A 25,139-nucleotide genomic window follows, 5' to 3' on the forward strand; every position below is an offset into this window, starting at 1 on the left:
TGATCTATTGTTATGTCCAGATTTGAAAACAATTTTTTTTATTAATAGAAATACGGAATGCCGATCATACGGATCAAATAATTTGGCCTAACACCTTAAAATCTTTATTAACGGTACAATAATTAAAGATTAAAATACAATAAAACCTAGTTTAATAACAAAAGCAAGAAAGAAGGCAGCTGACAGCTTCATATTCCACAGCTGACTTAATGTACTAGAAAAAATAAAGGAGGCATCTACAAACACTTAATATTTTGATAAAGATTGTACAAATTGAAGCATATTAAAATTTACAAATTGAAATAATTTTTATACACAAATAATATTATATTATTATATAATTATATTTATTTTATTTTTAATTTTTAATAATTATATGATAATATAAAATTATTTTTATAGAAAAATTATACATATAGTATTGCTCTTTTTATGTGTTGACACAGTGAGATTTGATAAAAATTTATATATTGATATAAATATGAAACACTAATAGTAAGATTGAAATAATTGGAATTAATATCTTTATAATAAAACTATCAATTTTTTTTTTTAAATTGAAGGAACTATGTATATATTTTTATTAAATAAATTAAATTTTTAGATTTTTTTATTAAATGAATGAAACATTCATATTCTTTTATAAAATGAACCAAATTTTAAGTATTTGTTGTTGGGGATTTTGAATAAATATAATAAAAAATATTTGTTTTGCTTTATTCTAAAAAGCTTTATATAATACAACAAAAGTTTACTCTATTTAATAAGAATAGAAGCAAATTTTGTCTCTTTTTTTTTAACTTAAAAATTCAGTAAATTCCTTCAATTAAAAACAGAGTTTTGTAACTTAAAAAAAAATGTCATAGTTAAGATACCTCCATTTATCATGATAAATTGGATGAAATAAAGTAAAATTTCAATATTATAAATTATAAATATTTATTTTAGATATATAAATATATATATATATATATATATATATATATATTTATATGTAGTATCATATAAATAATAATTTTAAATTAATAATATATATAATTATGTATTTAAAATAGATATACTTTATATTCTAATTATTGTTCATATCTTAATTATTGATCAACTTTGAGGTCTATTTATTGAGGTTCTGCTTTTGAATTTCTTGTAAGATTCAACACAATGGCATTGCTAATTGTCCTTGTGTTTCTTCCAATTTTCTTCTTCTTTCTTCTCCAAAAACAAAAACCACTCAAAAGCAATCGTCTGCCACCTGGTCCTCGCGGGCTTCCCTTAATTGGCAATCTGCACCAGTTTGATGGTTCAAACCCTAAGAAGGTGTGGAAACTTTCTAGAAACTATGGCCCTCTCATGTCCCTGAGTCTTGGTTCAGTTCCAGCCATTTTAGTTTCATCAGCAAAAATGGCTAAAGAGGTCATGAAGACGCAGGATCTGGCATGTTGCAGTAGGCCTGCCTTGCTTGGCCAACAAACTTTGTCTTACAATGGCTTAGACTTGGTGTTTTCACCTTACGATGATTATTGGAGAGAAATCAGGAAAATTTGCGTTGTTCATCTCTTGAACTCTAACAGAGTTCAACAATTTCTACCCATTAGAGAAGATGAAGTTGCTCGTATGACGAAACAGATATCGAAAGCTACTGCTGCCTCTAAGACAATCAACTTGAGTGAGCTTATGTTCTCTCTTACGAGCACAATTATTTCCAGGGTTGGATTTGGAAAGAGGTACGAGGAAGAAGGAATTGAGAGAAGTAGATTCCAGACTCTTCTTAATGAAACTCAGGCCCTGTTTATAAGCTTCTTTTTTTCAGATTATTTTCCTTTCATGGGCTGGCTTGACAAGCTCACAGGAATGAGGCGTCGCCTTGATAACAACTTCAAGGCTTTTGACAAATTTTACCAAGAACTCATTGAAGAGCATTTAGATCCCAACAAACCTGAAAATGATCAAGAGGATATAGTTGATGTTCTACTGCAAATTCGGAAAGAGCGTGGATTTAAAATTGACCTCACTTTTGATCACATCAAAGCAGTGCTCATGGTATTATAAAGCAACTTTTCTGAACTTTATTTCATACATACCATAAATTTTATTTTGTCTCATTATTTTGGTTTTTCTTTGCTGCAGAATGTATTTGTTGCTGGGACAGATACGAGTGCAGCTACAGTGGTGTGGGCGATGACCTTGCTTATGAAGAATCCTAGAGTAATGAAGAAAGTTCAAGAAGAAATCAGGTCTGAAGTTGGTAACAAAGGTTTTGTAGATGAAGATGATATTCAGAATCTGCCATATCTCAAAGCTGTAGTGAAAGAGACGATGAGACTGCAACCAACAGTTCCTTTTTTGGTCCCAAGAGAAACAATTGAGAAGTGCGTCATAGAGGGATATGAAATACCGCCTAAAACACATGTTCTTGTGAATGCATGGGCGATAGGAAGGGACCCTGAAGCTTGGGAGAACCCAGAAGAATTTTATCTTGAGAGATTCATAGGGAGTTCTGTTGACTTTAAAGGGCAACATTTTGAGCTGATACCATTTGGTGCTGGTCGAAGAATTTGTCCAGGGTTGTATATGGGAATTGCGACTGTTGACCTTGCACTATCCAATCTTCTGTACAAATTTGATTGGGAAATGGTGCCTGGGATGAAGAAAGAAGACTTGGATTTTGATGTTCTACCAGGTATTACCATGCACAAGAAAAATCCCCTCCTCCTGATGGCTAGGCCCCGTAAATAAGAGAGTCAGAATCATTGAGCATATTGATATGTCAATGAAGTGTTTTAACTTTTTCGAATGTAGGGAACCCCCTGTGTGATCGATACTGCACTGCAGATCGAAGTTCATAATAATACTTCCTTTGTTTATCATTCTTTCTTATGGATGCTGATGGCTATGTGCCTATTGTAGCAACAGTTTCAAGTTTGAACTACTTATCAGAAATATCCCATTTTCATTCATAAACAGGTAATCTTAATAGACAAAACCATAAAGGATACGTTTCAATTGATTGAAAATTGATGCACTTGTTGAAATTATAAATTTTGTTCGTGTGTTTGAGCTAAAAGAATTTCAGTCTTTCTTTTATTGCTTTTAGGGAATACACCGCAGTTCAAGCTGAAATTTTTCAGTTTTATAGATACATTACAGTTTCAAACCACTTGCTTTCAGAGAGACTGTACCAATATAATTGTAGGGTTGTATATTATGTGTTCAAAAACACCTAGTTCTAGCATCTCTTAGTCTGTAACAACTACAAAGGAGACCAAACTTTTGGTTAGGAAAGAAAAAATAAGTTTGTAATAGCGTGTAATTAATTCTACTATTTCTAAGGTTAATAGTTTTGTAGATAGTTATGTAATCCAATTAGAACAACACCCAATTCAAAAATAAAAAACTATTATTTAAATTCGGCTAAAAAATAATTGAATTTAGATTCAATTTAAACTCAGCTTGTAAACTCAGATCAAATTCAATCTTATGTATATATTGGTAGTATCTAGTTCAACTACTATCATTTTCCTTGATAAATTGGTCTTCAAACAAGAGGGCATACAATGTGAAAGGGTGAAAACAAACAAGATGTTCTGTAGCACCATTGCTCTGTTCTTCTTTAAGTCCATGAAAATATACTACTCTCTACTTGGACTCCATAGTATAATATAAAGTTGTTATGCAGTTTAAACTATAGTCTGCATCATAAAACACAAAGAAAGCAATTTGAACTCAATCAAATATTACTCATTGGGTCAAGGTTAATCCCAAAATTAATCAAAGAAGATGATACATTTCTGACTATCTTGTAAGTAAAAACACAAGATATAAGTTCAACATATGATTAAAGCCATAAAAAATCCCTCAAAAAAATTAAAATATAAAGTTTCTCACGTGTTTCTTAAAAATAATAATAATAAACGACTACAAAATAACTCAAATAGTTCAAAAAATTTCTTATTACAATGAATCAATATGCAAAAATGATTTCTGCAAAATTATAAAAACTGTTAAAATATTGCATTATTTCTAAAAATTTTTGTCACAAGGTGTCAAAAGTCATTATTGTTTCTTGCAAAACTATATAAAGTATCAAGATATTTAAAAGACTCACTCGCAAAGTTCAATAATTCTTGAAATATTCAAATTTGTAATAATTTTATTAGTTAAAATAGTTCAAAGTTTATAATATAAAGAGACAGAAAGTTTTCGGTAGTGAACCAAGTTATCTTTTGGCAAGTTGAATAAAATTCTCTAAACTTCACTTTTCGAATTTTTCTTAAGATTAAGATTTAGGATTAATGAGAAGTAAATATTTAAAATTTCACTATTCCAATAAATTCCAATTGTATACATGCATCAACCGTTTTCAAAACTTTAATTAAATCTTAGTTGATCCATATTTTATATCAATCAGTGTCAATAATCATAAAATATATAAATATTAGGAATGATGGGGTAAGATGGTAGTGAAGGACTACTAAATCTGAGATAACATATATAATATAATTAAAGGGCAACACTTTGAGCTAATACCATCTGGTGCCGATCGAAGAATTTGTCCAGGATTGTAGTCTATGGGAATTGCGACTGTTGATCTTGCACTTTCTAATCTTCTGTACTGGGAAATGATGCCTGGAATGAAGAAAGAAGACTTAGATTTTGATGTTCTTCCAGGTATCACCATGCAAAAGAAAAATCCTCTCCGTCTCATGGCTAAGTACCATATATAGTAGCAGATGGATGGACAAACTGTGTTCAATATTGTTGACAAATCTAGCCGGAGTTCGAAGTTTATAATTAAAATTTTCTTGTTTGCTACTCTGTGCAATAGATGTCAATGGGGTACTAATAATAAAGTTATAAAATTATTTATGTATGTTTTTACAATCCAATGTCTGCATCGCATCTAATTTTAAATATTTTAATAATATATTATCATATAATTAAATATTATTTTATTTTTAATTTAAAATCATATAATAATATATTATCTAGTTTCTAATTGAATACTCGAAAGTGGATGTATATAATTTTACTATATCAAAAAACATGTTCAAGTGATCACCAACATCCCATCTTTCAAGATAAAAATAGATCAACATAAAATGACACTAATTCCATAAACGATTATATCTTTGACTAAGACAGAAGATGAGAATTATAAATTATTTCTCACAATAAATTATATCATTATTATTGAAAGTGAGTTAAATTCTATTCAAATTAAATTCTATTCAAATTAAGTTAAAATTAAAAGAATTAGCTTAAGAATATCTCAAAATTAACAAGTTGAGACTCGAATTAGATGGAAAAACAATTTAATTTTAATTTAGACCTAATTTAAGCTAACTTCGTTCAATCTAAACTTGGAGTTTGAACTTAAATAAATTGAGTCAATTCCAACCGGAAAGGATCCTTTGAATGAAGGTACACTGCAGGAGCCACATCTCTAAAGGGGGCCTGGGTGGAACAAAAAGACCCACTTCAATGAAGGAAAGTTTTTTAATGGGCCTAGAAGAAAACAGAAAAGCCTGGAGAAAGTCCAACCAGCCCATATTAAAAAGGAAATTTTAAAGATGGACCTAAGGAAGAAGGATGAATTGACCCGGAAGATAGATAGATATCGAAAGATGATTAAATGGTAATGATGATGAAAGCTTTGCGGCTGACCTGCTTGTCCCACTTGCTGCAAAGAAGCTATCTGAGAATGGCTTCGATTTGGTTTTTTGTCCATATAAGGAATATTGGAAAGATGAGGAAAATATGTCAATTCTAATAAAGGGAAGAACTTTCGTCCCAGTAGAGAAAATGAAGTTTTCTGGAGGATTGAAAAGATATCAAAATCGGTTGTTGATTGAAATCCCGTGAGCTTAAGTAAGCCATTGATGTTTCTTACCAGCTACTATTATTTGCAGACTGAGTTTCGGTATGAGGTGTGAAGATGAAGGAAGTGAAAGAAGTAGATTCCATGCTCTACCTGATGAAGCTGATAGGTTCCCTTCATGGGGCTGAGTTGACGAACTTGCATTAATGATAGGTTAGCTCGAAAACAATTTCAATGAATTCGGAAAAGCCTTGATAGATTGAAATGATTTTCAAAAGTAACAATAATGTTAATAGGCCAAAAGACTTACTCTTACATAAGGTCTAGTGGATTTCCAAACTCTAAAGTTTAAAAAATTTAAATATCTAGTTGTCATTCAATTTCTATCAAATTTTTTTAGTAATATAAATAGTAAAAACGTCATTTAATAATTTTATTTTAAAAAAATAATTTTTTTTATCTTTTCTTACTTTAATTTTGAAAACTGACAATTTTCCTTTAGATTTAGAAAGTTACATTTTCTCCTATTTAGGATTTCCATATTTTTTCCATTTGTAGCCACCCTCCAAATTTCTTCAACTTCAGTTTCAATTTCACTCCCCTCTTCAACTTAAGTTTCTAGCATCCCTTTCGACATTCTCTCCCTCCATCTCCGATCTACTATTTTGCCTGAGACCTAATTGACGTCAACCTTGCCTTCTCTCTAATGCTCAAGTGCGATTTCTCTTTTGGTTACGTCACACAATTCTCCTCTCTCGAGTTCATTGCGCATCTCCTTCTCTCCAGTTGGTCATCTTGATTTTCTTTGACTACAAACACGACATTTGAGTTTTTCTCATCGACAAAATCATCTCCCTCTGATGTCTATGTTCTTGGCATTCTTTTTTGTTGTTTCAAAGATGCACACCAAACCAAGAGAAGAGAAATTGCACAATTCGAATCCAATCAAATACCATTGAAGACCATAATCTACTTTTTCTTTTATTTTTTTTTTCAAAACAGAAATTAATTTGTCTAATTCATTACTCTAAATTTTTCTTGGTAAACTGTGTACATGTGATGCTGAAGATTTTAAATCTAAGAAGTTAAGAACCCATTCAACCGGAGTTGGTATTGCATCAGTTTCAATATTAAATCATCTTTAGCCAAAAACAAAAATTCAGTGGTGGATGTAGTTGAAATCTTGAAACGTTGCTTATTTTCTATATCATAAAATAACCGAATTTCAGAAGCATCCTAGATTTAAAGAACAATTAAATATTATAAAAATCCCTAAACCCTATCTATATCATCGTATCTTATATCACCGTCTTGTGTAATCCGTCTGAGTATTTACAAGTTCTATTAGTAGAAAAAAAAATCACTTTCAAATGGCAATATATTAAGATGCCGTCCATTTCTGGAAAAGATTAGAAATTAAGTGCAAGCACCACACACGTAGATTGCCATAAATAATTCTGCCAAATTCTTTTTTTTTTTAATGACTGGGATAACCTCATCTGACTTTATCGGATAGATAAGTATAATCGAATCAAATTCAAGTTACGTATTATTGTATAACTCGTCTGACTTACGCCCTATACATATGTTTCTTGAACTAAAATATATATGATATATGTTATGAAATTGAGAATATTGTTTTCTTATTATTTTAGAATACTGAACAGTATAATATATACAATTTACAGAGAAGATATGACAGAAAATGAATTAATCAAATCATTAACTAAATCAAATCAAATCAAATCCTAAATATATTATCTCCTAATGTGCTCTGATATCCTTCATAATATAACAAAATCAAATCAACAATATAACATTCCTAATATAACATAATCAAATCAGCAACAAAATCAAATCAACACTCCCTCTCAAGCTGGAGCATATAAATTATATGCATCAAGCTTGTTACAGATGAAATTAATTGGAGGCCCTCGAAGAGATTTAGTAAGTATATCTGTCAGCTGATCATTTGAACTGACATGACTTGTAGAGATACAACCGGACATAATCTTTTCTCTCACAAAATGACAATCGATTTCTATATGTTTTGTTCTTTCGTGAAATACAGAATTCGAGGAAATGTGAAGAGCAGCCTGGTTATCACAAAATAATAACATTTGTGATATTTTTGTAAACTTTAATTCTTAGATCAACTGCTTTAACCAGATAAGCTCACAAGTGACTAAGGCCATAGCACGATATTTTGCTTCTACGCTAGATCTGGCAATAATATCTTGCTTTTTACTTTTCCATGATACTAGATTTCCTCCAACTAATACACAATACCCAGAAGTAGAACGTCTGTCAGATGGAGAACTTGCCCAGTCAGCATCTGAATACCCAACGATCTAAGTATGCCATTTATCCTCGTATAACAATCCTTTTCCAGGGGTTCTCTTAATGTACCTCAAGATCCGAATAATTGCATCCCAATGACTATCACATGGAGACTAAAGGAATTGACTTACCACGCTGATAGCAAAAGAAATATATGGTCGTGTGATGGTGAGATAATTAAGTTTTCCAACGAGTCTTCGATATCTCCTAAGATCTGCAAGTGGCTCCCCCTATCCAGGTAAGAGCTTAGTATTAGGGTCCATAAAAGAGTCTATAGGTTTGCAATCTAACATTCCTGTTTTCTTCAGAATATCCAATGCATACTTCCTTTGAGAGATGATAATTCCAGTTTTAGACTGGGTGACTTCTATACTAAGAAAATATCTGAGTGGGTCCAAATCTTTGGTTTGAAAATAACTAAACAAATGCCTCTTTAATTGCTCAATACCCTCCTGATCACTTCCTGTAATAACAATATCATCTACATAGACCACTAGATAGATACATTGTCCGTGTAGAGTATGTCTATAGAATACTGAATGATTAGATTCACTTCGTATCATGCCAAATTCTTGAATAACAATATTAAACTGATCAAACCAAGCGCGAGGAGATTGTTTTAAACCATACAGAGAACGACGAAGTTTACAAACGAATCCAGACTCCCCATGAGCTACAAAACTAGGAGGTTGCTCCATATAAATTTCTTCTTGTAGTTCACCATGAAGAAAGACATTCTTGATATCTAACTGATGCAAAGGCCAATGGCCAATGGCAGCCATAGAGAAAAATAGGTGAACAAAAGACATTTTAGCAACCGGAGAGAAAGTCTCATAATAATCAAGACCGTATATCTGAGTGTATCCTTTAGCAACCAACCGTGCTTTCAATCTATCAATCTGACCATCAGGACCAACTTTAACAGTATAGATCCACATACATCCAACCGTTGAGTGACCAGGGGACAAAGGAACGAGGTCCCAAGTATTATTAGCATGTAGAACAGACATCTCATCCACCATTGCTTGTCATCATCTGGGATCAGATAATGCCTCATGAACAGTAACAGGGGTAGATACAGAGGATAAAGTGGACACAAAGACATAGTATGGTGAAGATAAACGATGATAACTTAGAAAATTATAGATGGGATGAGGATTACGAGTTGAACGCATACCTTTGTGAATAATAATAGGAAATTGATCATCAGGAGGTAAGACCACAGATACAGAAGATTCTGGAGCAGAAAGCGAGTGCATCAGGTCTTAAGAGACTGTCTCACTTAAAGGAGAAGCAAGAACATCACCTGTAGAATGACTAGTGGGTGTAAGATCTGTACTAGTTGGAGATTGGTTAGTTGAAGACTGTGAATTTATTAAGGGAACAATATAGGACACAGGAAGAACTTATGTAATAGGAGACTTGTCTAGTTGAGAAGAAGATGAAAAATAAAGAGAAGACTCAAAAAATATAATTTCTGCAGAAAGGTAGTAGCGACGTGTAATAGGAGAATAATATCGATAACCTTTCTAAAGACGCGAGTATCCAAGAAAAACGCATTTAATGGAACGAGTAGACAATTTATCTCGACCAAGAGATAAGTTATGAACAAAACATGTACACCCAAAGACACGAGGTTGAAGAGAAAACAATGACTGATCAGGATACAAAATAGAGTGAGGTACCTGATCCTGCAAGACTGAAGAAGACATTCTATTAATCAAGAAACAAGCAATAAGAACAGCATTAGCCCAAAAACGAAAAGGTGCATGACTATGTATGAGTAAAGTACGGGTAGTTTCAATAAGATGCCTATTTTTACGTTCGACAATTCCATTTTGCTGAGGAGTATGAGCATAAGAGGATTGATGTAGAATGCCTTTAGATGCTAGAAATTTAGTAAAGGGAGCAGAAAAATATTCACTGACATTATCACTACGAAGTATACTAATAGTAGTAGAGAATTGTGTTTCAACTTCAGCACAAAAGGATTGAAAAATAGAAAATAATTCAGATCTATTCTTCATTAAAAATAACCAAGTGTCATGCGAATAATCATTAATAAATGTAACAATATATTGAAAACCTAAAGTAGACACAACTCTACTAGGACCTCATACATCAGAATGGATTAATTCAAAAGGTGATGTAACCCAATTATTGACACGTCTTGGAAAGGATATACGAGTATGTTTTCCAAGTTGACAAGACTCGTAATTAAATGATGATAAATGTGATAAACCAGGGACCATCTGTTATAGTTTTGATAAATTAGGGTGACCCAAACGATTGTAAAGAAGCTTTAGAGACTCAGTGATGGCACATGCTACAGAATCAGGTGGATCTAGTTGGTAGAGGCCCTATGACTCACATCGTGTGCTAATCATCGACCCGTACTGCGGTCCTGTATAAGAACATAGTTATTAGTAAATGTAATTGTATAATTTAGGGAACGAGTAAGTTTGCTAACAGAAATAAAATTAAATGGACAGCCAATGAGGTAAAAGACAGACTTCAAAGGCAAGAGTGGAATCAAAGATGAAATAAGCACAACCTACTGCTTTGACAGTAATGATAGATCTATTAGCTAATATTACAGTAGGTAAGGGAGTAGTCTCAGTAAAGTGAGAAAGTAAGCGAAGGTTACCAGAGATGTGATCAGAGGCACTAGAATCAAAGATCCATGACTCGAAAGAAGAAGAGTGAGTGAGGCATACAGCTGAATTACTCGAATGAGCAATCGAAGTAATAAAAGATGAAGATTGTTTTGTGTTCTGATATTGGAGATAATCTTTAAGATCAGCACTTGTGAGTGTCAAAGATGGTGGAGACTACACTCTAGATGAGTCAATAGGAGAATCATTAGTCTGAACAATATTCGTAGTTTGAAGAGGACGACCATGGAGCTTATGACACTTGTCTCTGATGTGACCCCATTTGCAACAATAATTACACTTTGGTCAATTTTCATAGCCACTACGCTCACCTGGTTTGGAGCTTTCAATGGACATGGTGAATCGCGAATCGGAGAATAGAAAAAGTTTTTTGGAACCAAGAAAAGTGAAGATCCGGAGAAACCGAGACCCACAAATTGATCAGAAGACCGTTGAAACATGCAACAAAGCCTTCAGAATGCGTGAACTATTTAGTGACATCATCGACGACACGTGGAGCAACCAGTAGAGATGGGTCTTCAACAGAACTGATCACCGACATCTACTGAGTCGATTGATGGTGGCGGTGTAGTTCCACATGTGTCGGAACAGTAGATCGAAGATTATGTTTCAAGCAGAAAAATGGTCGACGCATGCAGAAGATTCTAGCATCGGATGACTGCAAACTCACCATAGATGGACTCGTCGGCGTTGTCTGAGTTCGACAGAAGAGGCAGTGTCAGTACACTATCGCCAAAACAAGAGATCGACGTCGAAAGATACCGAGAGATTGAGTGGCATGTGTAGGCGCGTGGAATGTTGAACAATGATGTTGCTTTGACGGATGTGTCGGCGAGAGAATCCTGATCACACTAGTATAGGCACAATCACCAAAAAAATAACAGAAGTACAGTGATTAGAGAAACAATGGAGAAAAGACTTGGATTCGCTGGAAACTAAGTTGAGAACGCCGAAAAAATTTTAAATGCTAGGCTCTGATACCATATGAAATTGAGAATATTGTTTTCTTATTATTTTAGAATACTGAACAGTACAATATATACAGTTTACAGAGAAGATATAATAGGAAATGAATCAATCAAATCCTTAACTAAATCAAATCAAATCCCTATAAATCAAATCAAATCCTAAATATATTATCTCCTAATATGCTCTGATATCCTTCCTAATATAACAGAATCAAATCAACAATATAACCTTCCTAATATAACAGAATCAAATCAACATATGTTTAATAAATATATTTAATTAAAGGCCAAATGACTATTTTCCACCCAAGGTTTGATGCAAATCCAATTTTTCACCCACTAACTATTAAAAATTCAAATACTCACTCATTTTTTAAACTTTGTTATTATTGTCAGAGATAAAATCGTTATTTAGAAATATATTTTAGCATTATCCTTAAGTTTTAAAATTTTTATTTTTATCTCCTAAACTTATATTTTTCAAGTTTAAAAGCTAATTTTTGTCCCCCAAAATCTAAAGTTATAAAACTTTATCTTTTTTTAATATAAGGTCCCCTCCCCCCCCCCCCCCCCCCCCCTCCTTTCCCTCCGAAAATTTTTCAAAATTTTAGTTGCATCTCAGTCTTCCTTTCTCCTTTTCTCTAATGACAATTCGTTGCCACCAGTCGTTGATCTCTCCCTCCTGTCTTGTGAATACTTTCCCTTCCCTGTTCACTTGTCTTTGTCTTCAACAAAGACGGTTGAAAAAAAAAACTAGTCGACTGAGAAGGCATGACAGAGAAAATCAATGGTTGGTGATGGATGTTGGTCGTCAGAGATAAAGATTTGAAAAATGAAATTGATCAGAGGATAAACTGAGGTTTTTTAAAACTCTAAGAGGGTGATTATTTATGGCAAAAAGATGAAAGTTTTACAGCCCTAAATTTTGGGGGGTTGGGAGGCGGGGGGAGGATAGTTTTTAATCCTAAAAAATATAAAGTTATGGGATAGAAATAAAAATTTCAAAATGAAGGATGCCTATATATATATATATATATATATATATATATATATGTATGTATGTATGTATGTAATATTTTGATTAAAAACATATTGAAATAATTTATTAAGGGTTGATACAGTAACTTTGAAGTCTTTATATTGAGGTTCTGGTTTTGCATTTCTAGTAAGACTCAAACACAATGGCATTGCTAATTATCCTTCTGTTTCTTCCAATTTTCTTCTTCTTTCTTCTCCAAAAACAAAAAACACCCGAAAGTAATCGTCTGCCACCTGGTCCACGGGGGCTTCCCTTGATTGGCAATTTGCACCAGTTTGATGGTTCAAACCCTAAAAAAGTGTGGAAACTATCTAAAAACTATGGCCCCCTGATGTCCTTGCGTCTTGGTTCAGTCCCCACCATCTTAGTTTCATCAGCAAAAATGGCTAAAGAGGTCATGAAGACACATGATTTGGCGTGTTGTAGTAGACCTGCCTTGCTTGGCCAACAGACATTGTCTTACAATGGCTTAGACTTGGCGTTTTCACCGTACGGTGAATACTGGAGAGAGATAAGGAAGATTTGCGTTGTTCATCTCTTCAACTCAAACAGAGTGCAACAATTTCGACCCATTAGAGAAGATGAAGTTGCTCGTCTGATGAAAAAGATATCTAAATCTATTGCAGCTTCTAAGCCAATCAACTTGAGTGAGCTTATGTTCTCTCTTACCAGCACCATTATTTGCAGGGTTGGATTTGGAAAGAGGTACGAGGAACAAGGAATTGAAAGAAGTAGATTCCAGGCTCTACTTAATGAAACTCAGGCCTTGTTTATAAGCTTCTTTTTTTCACATTATTTTCCTTGCATGGGCTGGCTTGACAAGCTCACAGGAATGAGGCGTCGCCTCGACGACAACTTCAAGGCTTTTGATAAATTTTACCAAGAACTCATCGAAGAGCATTTAGATCCCAACAAACCTGAAAATGGTCAAGAGGATATAGTCGATGTTCTACTGCAAGTTCGGAAAGAGCGTGGATTTAAAATTGACCTCACTTTTGATCACATCAAAGCAGTGCTCATGGTATCATATTCTTCATTCATAAAGCAATTAGCTTCGAAATACAATTAATATTTCTCTTTTTTTTTCTTTGGTGCAGGATGTATTTGTAGGTGGGACAGATACGGCTGCAGCTACCGTGGTTTGGGCGATGACCTTGCTTATGAAGAATCCTAGAGTAATGAAGAAAGTTCAAGAAGAAATTAGGTCTGAAGTTGGAAACAAAGGTTTTGTGGATGAAGATGATGTTCAGAATCTGCCATATCTTAAAGCTGTAGTGAAAGAGACGATGAGGCTGCAACCAACAGTTCCTTTATTGGTCCCAAGAGAAACAATTGAGAAGTGCGTCATAGAGGGATATGAAATACCCGCTAGAACACTCCTTATTGTGAATGCATGGGCTATAGGAAGAGACCCTGAAGCTTGGGAGAATCCAGAAGAGTTTTATCCTGAGAGATTCATTGGCAGCTCTATTGACTTTAAAGGGCAACACTTTGAGCTGATACCATTTGGTGCTGGTCGAAGAAGTTGTCCAGGGTTATACATGGGAATTGCGAATGTCGACCTTGCACTTTCTAATCTTCTGTACAAATTTGACTGGGAAATGGTGCCTGGGATGAAGAAAGAAGACTTAGATTTTGATGTTCTACCAGGTCTTGCGATGCACAAGAAAAATCCTCTCCGTCTGGTGGCCAAGAACCATACATAAATAAGGGTGCTGGAAACATTGAGCACATATATATGTCAATGAAGTGTTTACCTTTTTCGAATGTAGAGAAGCCGTGTGTGATCGATACTGCACTGCAGATCGAAGTTTAAAATAATGCTTCCCTTGTTTATTGTTCTTTCTTATAGATGCTGATGGCTATGTGCCTATTAATTGCAGCAACAGTTTCAAGTTTCAACTACTGATAAGAAATATCCCATTTTCATTCATAAACTGATAATCTTAATAGGCAAAACCATAAAGGATAGGCTCCAATTGATTGAAAATTCATGCACTTGTAGAAGCTATAAATTTTGTTTGCATGTTTGAGCTAAAAGAATTTCAGTCTTGTTTTTATTGCTTTTAGGGAATACAACCCAGTTCAACCCTAAATTTTTCAATTTTATAGATACATTACAGTTTCAAACAGCTTGCTTTTAGGGAGACCATACCAATATGATTAGAGAGTTGTTCATCATGTGTTCAGAAACACCTAGTCTTAGCATTTCTTAGTTTGCAACAACTACAAAAGAGACCAAACTTTTGGTTGAGAAAGAAAAAGTAAGTTTGTAGTGTCAACTGTAATCGATTCTACAATTTTCAAGGTTAATATTTGTGTGGATGGTTGTATCTATGACTTCTACTCAAATTCAACCTGAACAACACCCAATTCAAAAATGAAAAACTAAAATTCTGAACGTGTTTAATATTTTTGTGGATTGGTGCATTAAATGTATTTTGAGTTTAAAAATTATTTTGAACATATTTAATATACGAATAATAAAATATTATAAAAAATAGACATATTTACTAACTAGTGATGAGAGTAAAGACAAATGGTTGTCTTAATGAAAGTATAAAATCCACACTAAGATTATACATGTATCTATCACACCCATCATCGGATGGATCTCTTACATACTTATAAACATTAATCTATCATTAAATAGTAAAAAAATAAAAATATACTATATGAGGTCATTGCTTGAAAATGATATTTTAATTGTTAATAATCATAAAACATATAAATATTAGGAACGATGGAGTAAGATGATAACAAGGGATTGTTATATTTGAGATAACATACATCATATAATTAATTTCTTTAAAAAATCCTTACTATATTAATAATTCTATATAGTTTTAAAAGCTGTCATGACATGTAATTTGACTTTCTCATTAGCATATTAAGAAGCGCGGTATATATTATATTATATAATATTATATAAATAAAAAATATATATTTTAAAATATATAAAAAAATTATACATATTATATGATATAATAAATATGATATAATATTATATATATTATTGATATAATTTTTTTAAAATTAATGATAACACGATAATAATATATTTAAAAATTTGAATGATTTTTACAATATTTTTTAAGATGTAATAATAATAATAATTTTTTTAAAAATATTTTATAAATTAAAATGCAAACAAATTATGTTTTTGATAAACGATATAATAAGCGACCGACTATCATGAGTCCTTTTCCTTAATTTTTTTTCTTTTCCTTTCATTATTTTCCTCCTTCTCTCTTTGGTCTTATATGATCGATGCCCTTCTCCAATCGGTAAGCCGCTAGCTTCGCATCTTGAAGGTAGCACTACTAGGTGTTGAACAGTAGTTCAAAGCTAATATGCGTTGGCTATCATAAAATTTTAACATGTGGTTCATCTCTAGGTTTACTTTCTCAGTTTCGCCATCTCTATCCTTCTCCCTTGCCTACGTGCTTTCCAGTAAGACGAAAAATCACATCTACTCACGCCGATTTCCAACAATTAATTTATACATTTTTATTATTTTACATATGAAAATATTAAAATATTTAAAGTATTTAAATTATTTTTATCTATACCCTTATAAAAATTTATATTTATAATTTTATATAAAATATAATTTATTATTGTTTAATATTATAATTTTATACTATTATATTATTTAATATTATGATTTTATATTATTATATTCTTTGATATAATTATAATGCAGTTAGAGTATTAATGGATAAAGTTATGTATAAGTTGACAAAGATATAAATTTAGATTAAAAAAAGCACAAAAAACGGGTTGATGAGAACATTCAATCTTAGCACTTGCATCAACAGTATTCCGTTTTTCATGTATTTTCTATCTAAACTTAAATCTTAATCGATTTATTTTTAATTTTAACTATCAATAATTCAGAAATATTACAAAAATATTAAATAATATAATAATATTAAATCACAATATTAAATAATAATAAATTTATTTTATATAAAATTATAAACATAAATCTTTATAAAGTTAAAAATAATAGTAATTTAAATATTTTAACACATAAAATGAGAAAAATATTGAAGTTATAAAAATTGTGGTGTAATATATAAATACGTCCATTTTGGGTAAAAAATTTCAGTGACCTTGTTTTGCCAGTTCACTATGTCTGCAGTCCAAGAAAAAATATATCACCCTTGTTCTAAGACGGCCTGAAATCTATTTATTGGGGTTCTGGTTTGCCTTCGTTGTATGCATGTTAGCAGGCAACACATAACATAATGGAACTGCTAATCATCACATAATTTGCAGTGCTCATGGTATTATCTTTTCCATAAATTTCTCAACTTTGTTTAGTTTTCATATAAAATAGGGAAATTAAAATTTTTACCCTTATTACAATCTGTGTATACATAAATGTCACTCATTTTAAAGCTTAAACAAATATACTATAACAGTAATCTACTTTACTAAAATACCCCTCCTTCTACATTTATGCAGATTCTCTCTTTTTCTCTGTAATTTTTTTTCTTCTTCCTCATCTTTTAAGTGATAAAAGAATCATGTAGAAAATAGAATAAATTCTTCAAAAACAAAAGAAGAAAAAAAAAAACTGAAAAAGAAAATAAATTTCAGATTAAGAATTCTTTACTGCAAAAAAAACTAAAAAAAAAATTATGCCAACCATTTTTATTATATTATATTTTAATTATAATATAATATAATATATTATATTATAAGGAAGAAGAGAGAAAAAACTGCAGAGAAAAAGAGAGAATTTTTGCATAAAAGTAAGAGGGGTATGGAGAAGTATATTACTGTTAAATTTGTTTAAACTTTAGAATGAGTAACATTTATGTATACAAGGATTACAAAGAGGGTAAAAATTTCAATTTCCCTATAAAATATATATGATTTATCAATTTTTCTTCTTTGCAGAATGTATTTGTTGCTGGCACAGACACCAGTGCAGCCACGGTGGTTTGGGCGATGACCTACCTGATGAAAAATCCTGAAATAATAGAGAAAGTTCGAGGAGAAATCAGGTCCAAAGTTGGAAACAAAGGTTTTGTAGATGAGGATGATCTTCAGAATCTGCCTTATCTTAAAACTGTAGTGAAAGAGACGATGAGACTGCAACCAACAGTTCCTTTTTTGGTCCCAAGAGAAACAACTGAGAAGTGCGTCATAGAGGGATATGAAATACCGCCTAAAACACTCGTTCTTGTGAATACATGGGCTATAGGAAGAGACCCTGAAGCTTGGGAGAACCCAGATGAATTTTATCCTGAGAGATTCATGGGGAGTTCTATTGACTTTAAAGGGCAACACTTTGAGCTGATATCATTTGACGTTGGTCGAAGAATTTGTCCAGGATTGTATATGGGAATTGCTATTGTTGACCTTGCACTTTCTAATCTTCTATACAAATTTGACTGGGAAATGGTGCCCGAAATAAAGAAAGAAGACTTAGATTTTGATGTTCTTCCAGGCATTACCATGCACAAGAAAAATCCTCTCCGCCTTATGGTTAGGTGCTATAAATGATTGCAGATCGATGGGTCATTTGTGTTCATTGTTGACGAATTAATCTGGCCGGAGTTCGAAGTTTCTGATCGCAATGTTCTTGTTTGCTACACCGTGTAATAGATGTCAATAGGACAGTGTTACTAATAATAAAGTTGTAAAATAATTTATCTAAGTATTTACAGACTTACAGTCTGATGTCTGTCAACATTCATACTTTCTCAAAAGATAATAATAAGAATAAAGTTTTAAATATCTAATTAAATAATGAGATGATGTGTTATTATGTAGTTATATATTATTTAATAATTAATTCAAAATCATAATATCATATAATGACGTATTATTTAAATATTTAATTATAGATTTAAAATTAGATACATATAATTTTATTTTATCGAAAAACAAGTTTAAGTAATTATCAAAATCTTATCTTAAAAGTAAAAATAGATCAAATCTTTGTCATAAATAAAAGATGGGAGCTATAAATTATTTGTCATAATCCAAAATAGGGTTAAATTTAATTCAGATTGTATTTGAATAAAATCTAGTTGGAAATTAAAAGAATTAATTCAAACATGACTTAAATAGACTAAATGAAGCTAAAATATAATTTACTTTAATTTGGTTTTAATCTAACTTAGTCCATATTTAACTCTTATTATGAAATCAAACGTAATTCTTAGCCCAAATCTGAGTCGTTGAATCCAAACTTGTAAAAATCAAATTGAATCCAACCCTAACGGAAAGGATCCTTTTGAGAAAAGGAGTATTGCAAGAGCTACATTTTCTAACCCACCTCAATTAAGGAAAGTGTTTAGAAGGTAACAACAAAGCCCAGAGAATCCAACCAGCCCATAGAAAAAAGGAAATTTTAAAGATGGACGTATTATTATTTTAATAATTCATCTTTTTTATTATCGATATTATTGATTTCGAATACATCACTTTCATTTGTAAGAGAGTTCAAACTAAATAGCATTCAACTGTAGTAGGTATTGCATCAGTTCTGATATTAACTCTGGTTGAAATTTTTGAAATGCTGTTTATTCCGAATAAAACAACAATCAAATGTTATAAAAATCTTTCGTATGTCAATTATTCAAATCTGAAATCATCGTCTTGTGTAATTAGTCTGGATTTCTACAGCTTCTATGGAGATATTTAAAAAAAAAAAAAAAACATTACTTCAGGGAGAAGATAATCACCACAAAGTGCCATCTAGTCCCAAAATGTTGACCTTTAAATTTGGCTGAACTCGGATGGACCTCGAGCTAAGATTTTACCGATTCAATAATTTTAAACTCAATATATATGTAGTTGAACCGAATTTGAGGCAAGTATTTTTTTTTTTTTTTTTGAATCTATACTGGAGCTCAAAATAAAAAGATTCCCACGTCTTTTCAGGTTTCTATCTTGGGCACTAACTGAACACGTAAAAACAAAATGAAAATGAAATCGATATCTGTGATCCAATCGTTTTATCCAGAAGTTTCTGTCGTTTGGGTTTCGTGGCTAACGCTTGCCTAGAGAATCCAGGTTGGCCAATCGTATCCGACGAAGCAATTCTTCATAACTTTGTTCTTCTAAGTTGGTATGTTCCTGTGTATTGGAGAACATTGTATATTTGGTATATCACTACATCTTAGCCTTTCAGCATTTAATCAACGGTAGATATGGTTGATTGTTGCAAGTTGGTGAGAGAAGTTGGGCTGTGGAAAGAATCGTGACAGGGCCCATAAGAAAATGCCCCATGTGGTTAGAGTGATTTGTTGGAAAACGGGTGGCACGATAAAATTGCATCAAACCCACATAATTTTGTTATTTCATACCTAAGCAATCTTATACATATATATTTTAATTAATAATTATACATTTAAAATTGCTCATCCAAGTTTTAGGGAAATGATAAATATATATTTGTAGAAAATAAAAATCAAATACCCATTCAAATTTTATTCTATTATGATATATCTACAAATTTTTTATTAAGGATAAAAAATAAAATCATTGTTTTATTAATAATATTAAAATAATTAAAATTATATAATTTTTTTTTTTTTTAATTTGAGGCAAGTACTCTTTTTTTTATTCATTTCCGTATGTACAAATAATAAAATTATATATATAAATTTTTTATATGATTTTATATATAAATAATAATATATTATTATATAATTAAATATTATTTTATTTTTAATTTTTAATTATTTGATTATATAATAATATATTATTATTTATACACAAAATTATATATTAAAATTATGTATAATTTATACACAAATATCAATGAACTAAAAATAATAATAATAATTATTTGATAAATATATTTAATTAAATTTATATTAAATTTAATTGGATTATCTTAATAGCATTAATTAACTCAGTTGAATTTAAATAATAATATATTATTATCTAATTAAATAATTTTTAATTAAATATAAAATAATATACAATTACACAAAAATGTGAGATTTGTATACATTTTTTTTCTTAATGAAATGTCCATTTTAATTATCTCTCCTGGTCTATTGTTACGTCTAGATTTGAGAACAATTTTTTTCATTAATAGAAATACGGAATGCATATGGATCAAATAATTTGGCCTAACACCTTAAAATATTTATTAATGGTACAATAATTAAAGATTAAAATACATTAAAACCTAGTTTTATAACAAAAGCAAGAAAGAAGATAGCTAACAGCTTCATATTCCACAGCTGACTTAATGTACTAGAAAAAGTAAAGGATGCATCTACAAACACTTAATATTTTGATAAAGATTGTACAAATTGAAGCATATTAAAATTTACAAATTATAATAATTTTTATATACAAATAATAATATATTATTATATAATTAAATATTATATTATTTTTAATTTTTAATAGTTATATCAATTCAGTAAATTCCTTCAATTAAAAACAGAGTTTTGTAAACCAAAAACAATGTCATAGTTAAGACACCTCCATATATTGTCATATTTTACATTTATCATGATAAATTGGATAAAATAAAGTAAAATTTCAATAATAAAAATTATACATGTTTATTTTAAATATATATATTTATATGTATTATCATATAAATAATAATTTTAAATTAATAATATATATAATTATATATAATTATGTATCTAAAATAGATATACATAATATTATTTATATCCTAATTATTGTTCATATCCTAATTATTGATCAACTTTGAGGTCTATTTATTGAGGTTCTACTTTTGAATTTCTTGTAAGATTCAACACAATGGCATTGCTAATTATCCTTCTGTTTCTTCCAATTTTCTTCTTCTTTCTTCTCCAAAAACAAAAACCACTCAAAAGTAATCGTCTGCCACCTGGTCCTCGCGGGCTTCCCTTAATTGGCAATCTGCACCAGTTTGATGGTTCAAACCCTAAGAAGGTGTGGAAACTTTCTAGAAACTATGGTCCTCTCATGTCCCTGCATCTTGGTTCAGTTCCAGCCATCTTAGTTTCATCAGCAAAAATGGCTAAAGAGGTCATGAAGACGCAGGATCTGGCGTGTTGCAGTAGGCCTGCCTTGCTTGGCCAACAGACACTGTCTTACAATGGCTTAGACTTGGCGTTTTCACCCTACGATGAATACTGGAGAGAGATAAGGAAGATTTGCGTTGTTCATCTCTTCAACTCAAACAGAGTGCAACAATTTCGACCCATTAGAGAAGATGAAGTTACTCGTCTGATGAAAAAGATAACTAAATCTATTGCGGCTTCTAAGCCAATCAACTTGAGTGAGTTTATGTTCTCTCTTACCAGCACCATTATTTGCAGGGTTGGATTTGGAAAGAGGTATGAGGAAGAAGGAATTGAAAGAAGTAGATTCCAGGCTCTACTTAATGAAACTCAGGCCTTGTTTATAAGCTTCTTTTTTTCAGATTATTTTCCTTTCATGGGCTGGCTTGACAAGCTCACAGGAATGAGGCGTCGCCTCGACGACAACTTCAAGGCTTTTGACAAATTTTACCAAGAACTCATCGAAGAGCATTTAGATCCCAACAAACCTGAAAATGGTCAAGAGGATATGGTCGATGTTCTACTGCAAGTTCGGAAAGAGCGTGGATTTAAAATTGACCTCACTTTTGATCACATCAAAGCAGTGCTCATGGTATCATATTCTTCATTCATAAAGCAATTAGCTTCGAAATAAAATTAATATTTCTCTTTTTTTTCTTTGGTGCAGAATATATTTGTTGGTGGGACAGATACGGCTGCAGCTACTGTGGTTTGGGCGATGACCTTGCTTATGAAGAATCCTAGAGTAATGAAGAAAGTTCAAGAAGAAATTAGGTCTGAAGTTGGAAACAAAGGTTTTGTAGATGAAGATGATGTTCAGAATCTACCTTATCTTAAAGCTGTAGTGAAAGAGACGATGAGGCTGCAACCAACAGCTCCTTTTTTGATCCCAAGAGAAACAATTGAGAAGTGCGTCATAGAGGGATATGAAATACCCGCTAGAACACTCCTTCTTGTGAATGCATGGGCTATAGGAAGAGACCCTGAAGCTTGGGAGAACCCAGAAGAGTTTTATCCCGAGAGATTCATTGGCAGCTCTATTGACTTTAAAGGGCAACACTTTGAGCTGATACCATTTGGTGCTGGTCGAAGAATATGTCCAGGGTTATACATGGGAATTGCGAATGTCAACCTTGCACTTTCTAATCTTCTGTACAAATTTGACTGGGAAATGGTGACTGGGATGAAGAAAGAAGACTTAGATTTTGATGTTCTACCAGGACTTGCGATGCACAAGAGAAATCCTCTCCGTCTGGTGGCCAGGAACCATACATAAATAAGGGTGCAGGAAACATTGAGCACATATATATGTCAATGAAGTGTTTTATCTTTTTCGAATGTAGAGAAGCCGTGTGTGATCGATAATGTACTGCAGATCAAAGTTTAAAATAATGCTTCCCTTGTTTATTGTTCTTTCTTATAGATGTTGATGGCTATCTGCCTATTAATTGCAGCAACAGTTTCAAATTTCAACTACTTATCAGAAATATCCCATTTTCGTTCATAAACTAGTGATTTTAAACCATAAAAGATACACTCCAATTGATTGAAAATTGATCCAATAGTAGAAGCTATAAATACACTAGTTGTTCATACGGCTAGATTCAAACTGAACCGAGCTTGAGCTCGAGTTCAGCTTGACTTAATAATAATATAGCTCGAGCTCGAGTTCGGGCTCGTCGAGCTCATTATGCTTGAGCTCGAACTCAGCTCGAGTTCGGTTTGACTCATTTCGAATTCGAATATTCATTATTAAAACGACGTCGTTTTAATAAATATTAATCAAAACAACGTCGTTTTGTATCAAAAATTTTAATTTACAAATTTTGACAATTAAGCTCGAGCGAGCTCGAGCTAGGTTAGGGTTGGCTCGTTTCGAGCTTGAACGGGCTCAACTCAAATCCACCCTAGTTGTTCATCTAGAATGAGTCAGGTTTAATTTGAGCGGAAAATATTTTGATTATTGATTTTAGGAATACATCCCAATTTCAAGGACAATTTTTAGTTTTATAGATACATCCCAATTTCAAACTGCTTTGCTTTTGGGGAGACCGGGCTAATATGATAGGAGATTTGTACATGATGGGTTCAAAGACACCTGATTTTAGCACTTCTAAATCCGGAACTACAAAAGATGAAAAGAGACCAACTTTTGGTTAAGTTGAAAAAGAAGGCGGAAACACTTTTTCCCACCCCAAGGTTTTGTGGATAACAAAATGTCATCTATTAATTTTAAAAAATTTAAATATTTATTGGTCAATTATTTCGATTAAAAAAATTTATTAATGATAAAAATATAATTATCATTTAAATAATAATATTAAAAAATAAAATAAAATTTTATCTTATTTTCTTAATTTAATTTTAAAAATTAATAATTTTGATAACTTATATTTTTCCCTCTGTTAGAGTTTTATTTTCTTCTTTATATTTTTGTGTGACATTTCTTCGTCTCTGGCAGCTTAAAAAGAGAAATTTTACCATTATCTAAGGATAACGGAAAGTCGGCCCAGCATCCTGTATGCTCGAAAATTTTCTTTTTCATTAGCCTCTTTGTTACTCAAGAGCATGAAGAGTCCACTCTTGAAGCTGCCATCAATTCCACATGATCATTGTGAATCCCTAGCAAAGTTGCGGATGGAGACGGCGACAACGCCCAATTCTTCATTGATTTTCAATTGTAGTTAAAGGCAATGAAACCAGAAAAGTGGAACCCCAATTGATAGTTGATTATTTCGCCGATGAGTGGGGGGCCATTGTCGTTTCTATTGATGAAATTGTGATCTTTGTGTTGGTGTAGTGGCAAATCTGAAATATCAAACTAGAGAGATTTGAAAAGCCAAGATTGTTACGCAGAATAGATGTTTGAGGGGGATTGCAAGTGGCTTGGTCTCAGAGTAGGTGATCAAAAACAAAGAAATGTCCTAAAAAGTATAGGAAAAAAATAAAATTTTAACTGAGAAAAAATATAAGTTTTTAAAACTAAATTTAAAAAAAAAATATCAATTTTTAAAATTTAATTAATTTAAAAGGATAATTTGTTTAATATTATTAATTAAATAATATTTTTACATTTATTATCAATAGACTTTTTTAACAATAAGAGTTGATGGGGTGGTATTTAAATTTTTTTAAATTAATACTTTGGATGGGCATAAATCTTTGGGCCAATTATATCAATCCAAATCAAACTTAAACTTAACTTATAAACTTGGAACAACTTCGACCCCATGAATCTATTGTAGCATCTGGTTCAAT

At 31.7% G+C, this 25,139-nt stretch overlaps 4 protein-coding genes across 6 annotated transcripts in view; all 4 read left to right on the forward strand.

The window, feature by feature from the left end:
• LOC123228659 (cytochrome P450 83B1-like) overlaps positions 1-23,288 on the forward strand; it is a 31,650-nt gene extending 8,362 nt beyond the window's left edge. The window contains exon 3 of one of the 2 annotated variants that reach the window (XM_044654116.1): positions 23,184-23,288. The gene's annotated coding sequence lies outside the window, so the exon portion shown is untranslated. Of the gene's footprint in view, positions 1-14,560; positions 14,740-23,183 lie in introns of those variants that run through there. The other variant, XM_044654118.1, reaches the window with a different exon arrangement.
• LOC123228660 (cytochrome P450 83B1-like) lies at positions 1,112-18,591 on the forward strand. Of its 2 annotated transcripts, none has more exons than XM_044654120.1 (2): positions 1,112-2,037; positions 17,749-18,591. In XM_044654120.1, exons 1-2 carry the CDS (start codon positions 1,159-1,161, stop codon positions 18,355-18,357), a joined length of 1,488 nt encoding a protein of 495 aa, XP_044510055.1. In that variant the 5' UTR covers positions 1,112-1,158; the 3' UTR covers positions 18,358-18,591. The 2 variants fall into 2 exon arrangements, with proteins under 2 accessions (XP_044510055.1, XP_044510054.1); XM_044654119.1 differs by lacking the exon at positions 17,749-18,591 and adding an exon at positions 2,125-2,864 and having other exon boundaries at positions 1,135-2,037.
• Positions 12,950-14,739, forward strand: LOC123228661 (cytochrome P450 83B1-like). Its single transcript, XM_044654121.1, has 2 exons — positions 12,950-13,858; positions 13,935-14,739. The coding sequence occupies exons 1-2, from the start codon at positions 12,980-12,982 to the stop codon at positions 14,541-14,543; spliced, it is 1,488 nt and encodes a 495-aa protein (XP_044510056.1). The 5' UTR covers positions 12,950-12,979; the 3' UTR covers positions 14,544-14,739.
• LOC123228658 (cytochrome P450 83B1-like) lies at positions 21,564-23,288 on the forward strand. Its single transcript, XM_044654115.1, has 2 exons — positions 21,564-22,473; positions 22,549-23,288. Exons 1-2 carry the CDS (start codon positions 21,595-21,597, stop codon positions 23,155-23,157), a joined length of 1,488 nt encoding a protein of 495 aa, XP_044510050.1. The 5' UTR covers positions 21,564-21,594; the 3' UTR covers positions 23,158-23,288.
• Positions 23,289-25,139: the final 1,851 nt, after the last annotated feature.

This window comes from Mangifera indica, chromosome 11 (genome assembly GCF_011075055.1).
Source record: "Mangifera indica cultivar Alphonso chromosome 11, CATAS_Mindica_2.1, whole genome shotgun sequence".
Taxonomy (NCBI): domain Eukaryota; kingdom Viridiplantae; phylum Streptophyta; class Magnoliopsida; order Sapindales; family Anacardiaceae; genus Mangifera; species Mangifera indica.